Source organism: Mirounga leonina, unplaced genomic scaffold (assembly GCF_011800145.1).
Source record: "Mirounga leonina isolate KUSES-001 unplaced genomic scaffold, KU_Mleo_1.0 Mir_175, whole genome shotgun sequence".
Lineage (NCBI taxonomy): Eukaryota > Metazoa > Chordata > Mammalia > Carnivora > Phocidae > Mirounga > Mirounga leonina.
The window spans coordinates 9,092,577-9,106,042 of NW_023270453.1; the positions used below are offsets into that span (position 1 = coordinate 9,092,577).

The 13,466-nt window shown below is 48.5% G+C and overlaps 1 protein-coding gene across 3 annotated transcripts; it reads left to right on the forward strand.

The window, feature by feature from the left end:
* Nucleotides 1–1,232: 1,232 nt before the first annotated feature.
* Nucleotides 1,233–11,754, forward strand: UCMA (upper zone of growth plate and cartilage matrix associated). Of its 3 annotated transcripts, XM_035021628.1 has the most exons (4): nucleotides 1,233–1,290; nucleotides 1,619–1,684; nucleotides 6,067–6,165; nucleotides 11,077–11,754. In XM_035021628.1, the coding sequence occupies exons 1-4, from the start codon at nucleotides 1,233–1,235 to the stop codon at nucleotides 11,172–11,174; spliced, it is 321 nt and encodes a 106-aa protein (XP_034877519.1). In that variant the 3' UTR covers nucleotides 11,175–11,754. The 3 variants fall into 3 exon arrangements, with proteins under 3 accessions (XP_034877519.1, XP_034877520.1, XP_034877518.1); XM_035021629.1 differs by lacking the exon at nucleotides 1,619–1,684; XM_035021627.1 differs by lacking the exons at nucleotides 6,067–6,165; nucleotides 11,077–11,754 and having other exon boundaries at nucleotides 1,244–1,290; nucleotides 1,619–2,661.
* The last annotated feature ends 1,712 nt before the right edge of the window (nucleotides 11,755–13,466 follow it).

The following is a 13,466-nucleotide window of genomic DNA, read 5'->3' on the forward strand; positions in this document are numbered from 1 at the left end:
ATCCAGGGTGCCTGGTCAGGGCCTGTGCTTATAGCCCACACACTAGGCTGCCTCACAAAGATGGAGACCAAACTCCTTCCTGGGACCTCGGCCCTGCCTACCTCCCGCCCTCCACATGCTCCTGGGCTCTGGTGTCACCGAACTGTCTGCATTTCCTCAAAATGGCCTCACTTAGCTTTGCCATCCCAGGTATGGTCAAGAAGGTCACTGATGAGACAACTGGGGGACATGACTTCCATGGGGCCCTCCCTCTCCCCACACCTTCAGGTAGGTGTGGGCTGTGCTCTAGGTTTAGTGATGGTTGCCATTAAGAAAACTCTAAACAACGTCCAAAGTGCAACTCTTCAGCTAGTAATAATGAGTCGAGGATCGTTCATAATAAATCACAATGTCAGGAACGTATTTCCAAAGGGACTGCACTCTGATGGCCCCGAAGAGCTCTGATTCCATTAGTGTTCCCACTTCTAGGAACTCACTTACTCCCCTACCTGGGGTGTGCCTTTGTCTCCTTCTAGAGACGCATGCTCAGCTGTGGGCTCTTCACACACTGTGTGCCGTTCTCCCTCTGCAGTGAAAGGCGGACTGCCTCTCTTCCTCAAAGTCTTGAAAGGGCGCTGGGACCCCAGCACAGGGGTCTGTTTTGCTCGACAGTGAACATCAGCTGGGGGATATGTCAAAGTGAGGGGTACTCTGGTTACTGTTTTAACAGCCTATGTGTCCATGCGAGGGTCACCTGAGGGGGTCTTCCAGGCTTTCTGGTCCCTCCTTGCCTGACATCTCAAAGTCTCCCACTGAGGTCCACTCCCTTCCCCCCCACAGGCTTCAGCCTCCAAGACTAGAGTCCCCCACCTCCCATGAAGCAGATTCCAGGATCTCTTTGAAAGTTTTTGGAATCCTGATTCTTGGGCTGGGCATTCCAATAGCAACTCCTCGGGTGCAGAATCTTGGAAAGGCCGCTTCAAAACAATCTCGGCCGGGACCTGACGACGACAGGCTCTGCTTCTGTGAAGGTCTGCAGGATGCCAAAAACATCTCCAGTGCTCCAGGAAGCAGCCAATGGAAGCCACTGCTGAGACCCCTCCCCCGCCCCCCCGCCCAGGGGCATCCAGGTCTCCTGCCTCCCTCCCTCCTGGCATGCCTGGCACAGACGTGAGGACCTGGCGGCTGGCTTCAGGGTCTGCAGAACCCTCTCTGCCCTGTGGTTCCCAAACAGAGCCTCAGCCCCTCCAACAATGGCCTGGAGACAGCTGCTCATGGCCTCCTGTCTCTCAGCTGCTGTGCTCCTGACCAGTGAGTATGGGGAGGCTCCAGGATGGATTGGTGTTAGGTGAGGCTGCTCAGCTGGCCCAGGTAGGAAGGGGGGTGTTTACTGTTAAGACAGCTGTGCCTGGGGGGGTGTGTTTGTGTGTCTGTGAGTGTGTGTATAACACAACACAGAAAGAACAGCTTACTTGGTGGTTTCCTGGGGAGACCGCTCTGTGGCTGGGATTTGCGGGCCCCAGTGCCCCACACTGGGGCCTGGCAAGTCACAGTGTCTGGGAAGGGCTGTCCCAGCCCAGCTCTGGGGAGCCCAGCTCCCCTTGAGGTACCGCAGCCCTCACCCTGTGTTCTCCCACAGTGCTGCAGGAGGGGACTGGTGCATCGGTGGGTACCCAGCAGATGGCAGGACAAGAGGCTCAGGAAGGTGAATGCGAGGGCCACCCAGGGGTGCAAGGTAGGTGGGATAGCTACTGCGGTAACCCTGGCGAACCTGGGCTGGTTGTGACGGGCCTCTCTCGGGTTTCAGATGTGGAACAGAAGATTTTCATGCAAGAATTAGATGCCTCAAATTTCCTCAAGAAGCGCGGCAAGCGGTCCCCCAAATCCCGAGACGAGGCCAGTGGTAAGGATGCTGGAGGCCTGCCCCTCCCATTCCTTTCTCACAGTCAGCTGGGCTGTGGGGACTGCTGGGGGATCAAGGAAGGCTCCACCTAGGCCATTGGGTATCAAAGTGATGGCGGTTCTGAATTAGAAATTCCACATTCCCTCAATTGCAGGTGACATCTTTGACTACACCACCAGGGGAAGGAACAAAAAGGGGCAGGGCTACATCGAACGCACTTAATAGAGATGAGATGCATCCCAATTTCAGGAAGTTTAAAACGTTAAGGAGAAATATGTTTTAGTCAGGAGGGAATACAGTATCTGGGTGTGTGGTTTCTGGGGGTATCAGACAGTGCCTCACGTGCAAGAACAATCACCAGCACTACAGGCACGGAGAGGGCACATGGGACTGGGAGCTGGGGCTGTGGGCTTGGTGACAGCTGTGCTAAGTGGCCTTGGCCTCTTCCTCCCCGGCCCCAAGTTTCCTTATTTATAAGCCCCTGAAATTGTGGTATTCAGCGAGCAGTGTTTTTTTGTGTGTTTGTTTTGTTTTTTAAATTTTCATTTTCAATGCATTTGGAAGGCTTTTGAGCTTGGAAGTGTGTCTCCTTCTTAGTCTGAAGTAGGCCCTGCTGTCCCCTGCCTGACAGGGACCCTCATTTCCATGACCTGCCGACCCTTGAAGGCATCTAAGTTTTCTGCCCTTGAACTAGATTCTTCCAAGGACTCTGAGCTCTGTCTCTGAGTCTGTGGCTTGATTCATTACTTGCACGTATGTCTGAATAAACTCTGTGTACCTCGGCACGCTCTGCAAGCCTAACTTGCTCAGTAAAAATAACAGGACTGTTTTCAAATGATGAAAATGCTTGGAGATGAAATTCCTTTCTCCCACCCCCAACCAACTGAATAAGTATGAACCACACTGGGGGAAAATCTCTAGGCCTCATCCAACTTGAGATTTAGAAGGTAGCAAACACCCAGAAACATGGGAAGGGCTGTGATGAAGGCCGGGCAGTTCTTGATGGAAATCAGATAAGCGGCCTCCTGGCAGACTTCCAGTGGGGAACAGGCGTGAATTTAGGAGAGGCGAATAGTTTCCATCCCTGTAAGCTGATTCAGAACCACGAGGAGCATGATGAAGCCAGAGGTCCCTCACCTCAAACATAAGTCGTGCGGTCCCTCACCTCAAACAGGACAGCCTGGTGAAAACATAGGATGCACCTGAGTTCCCCTGCTGTCATCTGCATGACTCCCTTGTGTGGGCAGGAGAACAATGCCCAGTTATGTCTCAAGCTGGGTAAAAGGCAAGTGACATTGATAGACTGGAATCTGGAACCAGGAAACAGGCACCTGACATCTCTAAGCTTCTGGGTAAAGATGCGGGAGGTTCCTTTAGGACGAGAGGAGGCACTAAGAATGAAATGCAGAACCTCAGAAGGGATGTACACGATGCACAGGATGCACAGTGTCAACGTGGCATTTTGTCCCAAGACTTAAATTGTTCTTAGCTGTTGCTGAGTCAAGGGTCCCATTTGTCGCATCTCCAGAAAGGCAATTTGGGAAGACTGCTTCTATTTTGAAGTATATAGGAATGGAAAATGCTTCTTTAGGAATTAGTGATGGCTCATTTAAGCACTTGCTTCCTACACTCCAAACCCCCTTCCCTCCTATCCCCAGTGGGTTTCTAGGACCTGGAGCAACACTCGGGCTCAGGGTGCGTCATAAGGGGGATGGTGCCACGAAAGGTGTGTTTTGGGCCAAGTAGTGGAGTGTGGGCACCTGGGGCTCTGGCTCGTCCCAAGCTATGCCTTGACCAACTGTGTGACTTTGATTAGGTCACTGCACCTCTCTGAGCCTCAATTCCCTCTTAAGAAATGTGTGGATGTGGGACAAGGGGGTAAGTGTGGGGGAAGGACTGGAGTACCAATTCCTTCTGCCTCCAGAGTCCCACAACTATGTGGGTAAAGGCTAAGTGTGGGAAAAGCATGGGATTTACCTAAGGAATCTGCATTGAGACCAATTCACAGTAATTGGACTTTTACTCTTAGTTACATAAAGTAATGTAATATAAATAACAAGTATTTAATTAATTTAATTATTGTAGGCCACTTAACTTTCAAACATTTCAGATGGTTAATGGTACTATTATCACACAAAGAAATCCTTTGTTGTTTGTCCTAGCACCCCTGTAATGTGGGGTGAGGCAAGAACCCAACGGCTTCCTCAGTTTCTCTTCTTTCATCATCATTGTCCCCCTGACTTCCTCCTGCACAGCCAAGCTGGTGGGGACAACAGCGCCTGAGTCTCCCCTCTTTGATGTGATCATACCAGAGGAGTGTGAGGTGTCCTTGAGGGATCAGTTCCTCCTGTACCAGATATGGCCTTCCTGCTGTTGTGGATTTGTCCAGCTGAAGCCCAGTTAAAAGCAACTATCTTGATACTAAGAGAGCTTTCAATAATTTCTTTCAGACAACCAGAGCTCTGGTTAAGAAGAGGTCAAGATTTAAGGGTAGAAATGGGTGAACCAGGGAACTATTTTACACCAAAAGATCTCCAATCTAGAAAGATTTTTTCAGGCTGAAATAAAGCAGGTGAGGAACAGCTCACCTGCTGGTGAAGGTGTGATGTGGTGTTTCAGGCAGGGATTCCCACTGGGGCTCAAGGCGCTGCTGGGGGGCTACGCTGTTCAACTGCCAAGGAATGGTTCCCGTATTTGTATGTTCTTGGTGACAGTTTTCACTTATCACTGGTGTATTTCTTCTGACCACAGAGGTGTACCCCCCAATGTTATCACGTGGAACTCAGATTTCTCATAAAAAAATTTACATCTGAGGAACCTGGGTGGCTCAGTTGATGAAGCGTCCGACTCTTGGTTTCGGCTCCGGTCATGATCAGGGTTGTGAGATCAAGCCCCACATCAGGCTCCACGCTCAGCGTAGACTCTGCTTGAGATTCTCTATCCCTTTCCCTCTGCTGCTCTCCCTGTTCTCTCTCTCAAATAAATAAAATCTTTAAAAAAAAAAGTTTACAGCCAACTTTACTAGAATGCATTGTCTTACAAAATAAGGGATACCTGCAGTCAGTATCTTCAGGAAGTTTACCTGATCACCTCATATTCTGTACCAGTTATCTATTGCTGTGTACCAATGGATCCCGAATTTAGCAGCTTAAAACCACATTTACAGTCTCCTAGTTGCTCAGCAGTCCAGATATGCCTTAGCTGGGGGCCTCAGGCTCAGCACCTCTCCCAGGTTGCAGTCATCTCAAGGCCTGATGGCAAGATCTGCCTTCAAACAAGCCTCAGTGCCTTGCTGACTCTGTCAAAGGCACCAGTTCCTTGCCATGAGTGGGGCTCTCTATGAGACCACTTACAACACGGCAGCTGGCTTCCCTCAGAACAAGAGATGCCCAAGAAGGAAGCCACATTCCATCATGTCTTCCATCTTCTGCTCACTAGAAGAGTCAGTTAAGGCCAGTCCACACAAAGGGAGGCAACTGCCTAAGGGCACGGATATCAAGGATCCTCTCAGATCTCCCTACCTCATTTTATCATCCCTACCATCATTGTGCCCTGTATACATTTCTATCACAACAGCCATACTGCTGGGCATGACTTATTTTTTATCTTTTTCCTTATCTGGATTACAGGCCTCTAAAATATAGGCACAGAATCTTTCTTACTTGCCTTTTTAATCTGTGCCTGGCACACATTTTGGCTGTGACACGTGCTCAAAGACTAAAGACTTAGAGGTATTAATGTGAAATTAACTTTTTTTTTTTTTAAAGATTTTATTAATTTGAGAGAGAGCCTGAGAGAGCTCCTGCTGAGCTCGGAGCCCAACATGGGACTTTGAAATTAACTTTAAGTTGATTATTCCTTCCTAGAATTCATTTCTAATCATTGGATTTCTAGTTTCTAACTGGCCCAGCATACTCAGATGCACCACTAATTTTATGAGTGAAGCTAAACTGCTTTTCTCATTTGCAAAATATGGTGCTTGGACGGGGTGAGCTCCTGGGTCCTTCAAGTTTTAAAGTCTGTGTCAGGAGTAAATCATCTTCGTGAAGCCCCCATCCGTCCCCTTCCCAAACAACCCTTCCCCGCCAGGTTCAAGTTTCTCAGGCAAAATGATCAGTGTTCCCCTGGATGCGTGCCGCTGTCCGCATTCTTGGAGGCAACTCTCACTTCTTGCCCTTCCCCAGTGGAGAACAGGCAGAAGCTGCGGGCTGATGAGCTGCAGAGAGAGTATCACGAGGAACAAAGGAACGAGTTTGAGAACTTCGTGGAGGAGCAAAATGACGGTAAGAGCTCTTCAGCCAGTATCTTCGGGGAAATGGGCCTTTGGGGGAAAATCAAAAGTTGCTTCCACTTCTCCCTAAATTTTAATTAGACGAGGGAGGGGTAAGAGAGGCTCTTTCCTCAGTTCACATCTATTGGAGTCCTGAAGGAAGAAAGTCACACAAATGGCTACAGAACTTGGAAGGCACGGAAGAGAACACAACACCTATATTTCCACTGGCTTGGGGAAATTTTGGCTGATCGTATTTTCTCCTCCTGCTTGGGGATTACGGTGGTTGCCTGTGTTCCCTGTCTTAGCCCCTACGCTAGTGGCTTAGCTCTGGTTACAGGTGCGTTGGTTTCAAACTCACTTTCAACTCCCCTGGATTCACATCAACAGAATGGCTCTAGGAACTACTCATTCTGGCCTTTGTTTGCCTATTCACTATAATCAGTATCTTTTTTTTTTAAAAGATTTTATTTATTTATTTGACAGAGAGAGAGCACAAGCAGGGGGTGCAGCAGAGGGAGAGGAAGAAACAAGCTCCCCACTAATCAGAGAGCCTGACGCGGGGCTCGATCCCAGGACCCCAGGATTATGACCTGAGCCGAAGGCAGACAACGACTGAGCCACCCAGGCGCCCCTATAATCAGTATCTTATCTGACCGGTATAACCAAACCAGGAAACCTGACCTCAGAAAGCAACTCACCCATAGTGTTAGGCACATGCTAAGTTTTATACGCTTTGCTTGTGCCCTTATCCAACTGCTCTTATCTTTTCTAAGCCTTGGCTTTTGTGTCAGAGTCTCTTGACAGGCAAACGGCACACTTTGTTCCCTGCCTCAGGACTCCTGCCTCCCTTAGGCAATGCTGATTTCACCAAGGCCTCAGTGGTGGCAGCTGGGTGTGGGCATGGGCATGGGCAGAGGGAGGTGCTGTTTTCAAACCAGTCTCCCATGCCATGGGATGGGACTTATCATCTATTAAGTGTCCTCAAGTGTCACCCTGAGCAAAACCCTGTAGAAACACTGATCAGGGCTGAGGCTAGCAGGCCAGAGTGTGCATTTATGTTTATTTTTGTTTTGGTCTTTCCCCCACACTTCAAGATGAAATGCTCCCAAGCAAGCTCCTGAATGTACATGAGCTTGGACAAAGGGCCCCAGTTTAGGTGCCCCTTGCTAGAGAAAGTCCATGATTTTCGTTCTGAAGTCATGAGCCTCCTGGCTTGTATGTTCTGGTGGATTTGGGAGGTAACACTCACTGAGGGCATCTCTTAGGAACAGGATACAATCACCAGGTACTCAAGGGCTACAGGCCATGCCCACTGCCTCACAGGCACCTGAGCCCTGCAAACAGGTGTTGGGCTTGGATCCCACCAAATCAAGCTTTCTGGGAACATCCGGGGGTTGGCGGGGGCAGGCCGTTGTAACTCAGAGGCAAAATATTTCTGTTGGACATTTGTTTACCTTGGTGAACAGCTTGGGGAGAGACATTTAAAAATGAGAATGCGGCCAGCAAAATTCCTTCAGGGTCTTTTTTTTTTTTTTAAACTCACCGTATTAATAACAGGATTTTATTTTGGGCATTTGTAAATGTTTCTGGTCCCAATCCCTAGCATCTGGGTGGAGAACACTGTTTTCCCTTTCATAATGAATTAGGGTGAGGGGCCAGGCACTTGGGGGATGACCAGTCCTCTACTAAAGCCAGAGAGACAGTGATCGGGGGCCTGAGGTCTTACCCACAAAGATGAAGACTCTGCAGGCCAGGCCACAGGCCTACGGGGGTTGTAATGACAGAGCTGTTGTCACTGGTTGAGTACTTGCTCTGTCAAGCACTGCTCTGAACCACTCAACCCTTACACCCAGCCTCTCAGGTCTTACAATTTGTGTTTTTGTTGCAAAAACTCAGGCTTAGAAAGGGTGCCTGAGTTTCCAAGGTGCCATCACTAGTCAGGGATCCGAACCAAGGTATGTTTGCCAGCCAAGAAATGTTCTTATAAATGAAGGATGGTCAGGTGTGTAGAGGTCTTAGGGGACCTCTTTGATCCGGGAATTGGTTCCTGCAGTTGGATGGAGTGAGTGAGGTAAGGAGAGCACGCCCTCCCCACCCCCACCTTCAGTCTCCCCAGGGCTGGATAAAGGAAGGGAAGGCAAAGAGGTGGAGCAGATCCAGCCTGCCTGAGGGTAAATGCTGATGGGAAATTCTTTTCCATTTTCCTCCTCTTCCCTCACTTCTGCCCCAGAGCACCGACTGCAGTGTACTGCGGTGTGGTAGCCGCAGGGCTGGTGAACCTCTACCCCAGTGCGGAGCGCTCTCAGCCCTTCTCTGAGGCCCACACACACTCACCAGTCAGGACCCTGGTTTTTCGGTTGGCTATTTTGATCTGACCGTGTCACCTATTCTCAGAATAACTGGCAGCAGCTGCAGGTTTGTCCCTACCCCTTAAAAGCAAACGCTGAGGGATGACCATGGATAAACGAAAGGCCTAGGATTTCCAAAGGAGGAAGTTTAGGCAGGTGGTCTAGACCAGAGGGACCTTCCTGAGAGCCTGAGAACCCCATCTTGAAGGCCCATCAGCCCATCCAGGACACACCGGACCTGTTCTGGGAAGGCTGTGGCTCCTGGTTATTTCTCTACTCAAAATCCCTAGTTTGATGAGGAAAAGATGCCTTTATGCCTTTGAGTTCTGCCTCTGGAAGTGCCAGGATAAAGAGTGTGTTGGCTCCTACCTCTGAGGTCTGTGTGGGAGCAAAACTCTGCTTCCAGCTTCAAAGCCGGAAGGAAGCCTGGGTCGGCCCATCTGGGCTTGGCTAAACACGCTCAGCCACAGGTGGTCCCCTACACAAAAGCCACACTGTTTGGGCCTTTACCAGGGAGGCCTTCCCTTTGTCTAAGTGAAATGGTGTACGAAGAAATCGGCATGACCTGGAGAAAAATAATCAACTTCTATGTCAAAACCATGCTCTCAAGATCGGCAAAGAGTAGCTGATCTATCTGACCTGAGAAAGGTCTGAAGGGCTGAAGACCCAAAGCTCCAGCCGGGGCCTGACTCTAAGCTCTGGGCTGTCCTGGGGTACTAAGTCCCAAAGGCGATTTCCAGCGTCAAGGGTAGCACCGACTCCAAGCCCACAGAGGAAGGAAATATACCCAGCAGCCATGATGCCTGAATACCCAGTGGTAACAGGGGGTCCTTCTTGTTGAGGGCATCAGGCTCTCATGGGGGCTAAGGACCATGGGGACATCCATTTTCTCTGCATCCTGACGTCACCAGGCCGTCCTGTTTGCCCAATGCCCCAAAGAATGAGGTTCACTAGCACCAAAGTCAGGTTCACAGGCTTTTTGGTGGTGAAGCCCACATTTGGAAAAAAGGACGTCTTTGGGGGTTCTGAGTCCTTGATACTATCTTTATCTGTTAGAACCTCCTATCCTCCCAACATTTTCCACAACTACTTAAAAACTGTGGTAAAATTTGCATGAAATTTGGCATCGTCATCATTTTGAAGTGTACAAGTCCGTGGCATTTAGCCCGTTCACACGGTTGTGCAGCCGGCACCACTATGGATTCCTAGAACATTTCATCACCTCAGAGATGAACTCTGTCCCCAATATCCAAGAGTTAACTCCCTGCTCCCCACAGTCTCTGCTCACCTCTAATACGTTTTGGTCTCTACCAATTTGTTCTAGGTATTTCTATAAGTGGAATCACACAGTACATGTCTTTTTGTGTCTGGCGTATTTCATTCCTTTTTATGACTGAATTAAACATACATTGTGTGTGTATGTGCATATATAACTCTTTGTTTATCCATTCACTTGCCCCTATTTTCACTTCTCTTAGGTATATACCTAGGAGCGGAATTGTTGGGTTACGTGGTAATGCTGTCTAACTTTTTGAGGAGTCTTACGGTTGCCTTTTTACACATTGAGGGACTTGTTCAAACTGCTCGTGCTTTCATGGTCCCTAACGACAGGCAGTGTGGACTTAGCGTCAGGAGCCTAATTCTACAATTGAACGAAGTTGTTATTCAGAGACATGTCTGATTAAAGACAGCAACAGCAAGACTTTCTTACTAAAAACTCCCTTCTGTTCTTTTTGGCCTTTTACTTTGAAAAATTTCAAACATATGGAAAAGTATATAGTTCACTGAACCCCAATATAACCATAACCCAGAATCAACCATTATCAAATTTCCCTCCACTTTGCTTTACCCACCCCGTTTTCTGGATAGTTCTTTTTTTTTTTAAGATTTTATTTATTTGCTAGAGAGAGAGAGCATAGGCGAGAAAGAGTGAGCGAGAGCACAAGCAGGGGGAGCTGTAGGCAGAGGGAGAAGCAGGCTCCCCGCCGAGCAGGGAGCCCGATGCAGGACTCGATCCCAGGACCCTGGGATCGTGACCTGAGCCGAAGGCAGCTGCTTAACGACTGAGCCACCCAGGCATCCCTTCTGGATAGTTCTTAAAACATAATTTTATTTTTAAAGCCTGAGAAAAAATTACTCATAACGCCATCCCTTGAAGTTGACAGTTATTTCCTTCCATGATGTATTTTTTCAACCATAAAGCCTGTCGTCTCTTTTTGTTCCTGTTCTGTTCTCTTCGTACTTCGTTTCTTAGTTGTCACCTCTTTGAGCCAGTTGTTACCTCTCCCCGCTTTGCTGGCTGTGCAGAGGAAAGAGCACAGGACCGAGACACAGATTTTGATCTTGGCTCTACTGGCTACCAGCTCCGTCTCCTGCCAGGGCTTGGCCCCCAAAGTGAGACTTTCGACTCACTGTTCTGTTAGGTCTTTCAACTCAGACATTCTATTTGGCACAGTCTGTTCATGTCGCCAGAGGGTAGGCAGTTTGGGTTGATGGCTGTCAAGAGCTTGGTGGCTCTCCTCAGCTCAGAATCCTCTCCACGCTAACATGACCATTTTACCTCTGCTCCCCAGAACAGGAAGAGAGAAGCCGGGAAGCTATTGAGCAGTGGCGCCAGTGGCATTATGATGGCCTGTACCCATCATATCTCCAAAACCGCCACCGCATCTGACCTCATCTTGACAGACCAAGACGATGGAGCCTGAAACTCACATACCCACCCCAGATATTTGAATGCTTCCGCACAAACAGGCCCCTTCCAAGGGTCTCAACTCGGGGCCTGCTGTGGTAAACACACATGCCTTTTGCTCTGATGGATTAAGATGCCCTGGCTTTCGCTTCTTTGCAGATGATTTTCTGAGGTGGGCAAACACCCGTGGGGCCTCCTAGCACCAAACCTACAGTGACTTCCCCTTACTTAGCCATTGTTCCCACAGTATGATTCCTGTCCTGTAGACAAAGAAAAGGATCACAATAAAGAGAAAAGATGACGTTTGCTTACAGCTTAGAAATAAAAGGGCTGAGTCGACACTGTGTATCCTCTTCTGAAATCTCAAACTGAGTCATGCCAACTTGTCTCCCTGAACCTGACTGACACATTACTCTCACTGACTTAGGCATTTGAAAGCCTGAACTCAAGGAGTATTGCTCATGATCTTCTCAGTCTGTCTCAGCAAGTCACACAAGTGAAAGAGAAATGTTAACACAATTGTTCAGGTTAAGACCATTCTCTGGGATGGTTACTGAGCCCAGATTCTTCCTCATGTCTGAAGAGTCTCAAGGTTCAACTGTGGTTTCTTAACCGCATCGAATCAGAAGCGAGGGTTACAGCAAGGCCAGCTGTAACCAAAACTATAAAGCAGAAGAAATTTAGCTTTGGTGTTACCTCACTTCTCCTCCTAGTGCCTGTAGGCCTTAGCTTAAAGCTGCCATAGCATCGAGTAACAAACTGGGTGGCTTGACACAATAAAAATGGATTCTCTTACAGTTCTGGAGGCTGGAAGTCCAAATTCAAGGTGTCAGCAGAGCCTTGTGTGCTCCCTCTCTCTAGGGGAGGATCCTGCTTTGTCTGCTGCAGCTTCCGGTGGCTCCAGGACTCCCTGGCTGGTGGCACCATCACTCCGATCTCCGTGTCTGTTGTCATAAGGCCTTTTCCTTTGTGTCTTCACATCATCTTCCCTCTGTGTCTCTTCCCTTCTTGATAGCACTTTATTTTTTTTTAAAGGCAACTCTACACCCAGTGTGGGGCTCAAACTCAGAAACTCAAGATCAAGAGTCTCATGCTCTACCTTCTTAGAAGGACACCAGTCATACTGAATTAAGGGGGGGGAACCCAACTCAGCTTCTAACAGTGCCCCTTTCTTCTCTCCCAACCACCCTGCTCCTGCCCCAGACTCATCATCTATCCTACTTTATCGTTGCTCTACCCTCAGGAATTCCCCACTAAGAATGCAGAACAATCAAGAACAACTGCAGCAGGCACCTCTGTGGGGCCACAGTATATTAGAAGATACAGAGGACTCTAGATGAAGTACAAGCACCCCCTCTTAGCCATCACCCTGTCCCCACCCTGAGCCCTCTGCTTCCCCTGAGACCTGGGTCCCTGGCCGGCTAGTCCAGCCTGCTTCTGAGGTTGGGATCCCAGGGCAGCATAGGGGGACTTTGCTTTAAGGAAAAGCTGCTCAGCTGTGGTAAAATACTCCACCAGAGGTGGGACGATTTATTAGAGCAGGCCATTTTGTAACGAATGCATGTATTTTTAAGTAATCTTTTAAAAGGCTGATAAAATCTAGTGATTAAGCAATCATACATATTCCGAATCACCTCATCTACAGTCAGCACTGTATTTTCTCACGCGAACTCCAAGCAGCTGAACTGGCCTTGGGAAGGTTAAGAGGCCACAGGGCAAACTCTATCATTAAACGCTATTACCTGGGCAGGTGGAAAAGCGGTGCTGTTCCCTTCTCAGGAGTCCTGGGATTCACACTTTGGAGATTCAGGCTTGGGGCCCAAGTCCCAGCACAACAAAAGCCAAAGCAGTGCCCAATTTTTCTGTGGCATGATGCGCTCGTGTTGAATGTGCCTTAAGCAGGGAGACTGGTCGTGGAGCCTCTGGAATACTCTGATTATGCTCCAAAGTGTATACTCCGCAGTCATGCTACTGACCTACCTTCACTGTCTGCGGGTGTCTAAACTGATCAAACCAGAATGCTTCCAAAAGGAAACCAGGAGAGTAATGAAAACTTTCCTCAGAATTGGAAAAACATGCACAAAATATTTAATGGAAAACTATTTCACTACTTAAAATGTTCTTTACACATTTACTCATCCTTATCCAATCTTTTTTTTTTAACAAGACATTTCCACTGTAAAATTATTCCATTTATAATATATGCTCAATGTAGCAAATTCAAGCAACATGGAAATCCATTACACACGAGGCGCCTGGCTGTGCCCGGCTGGC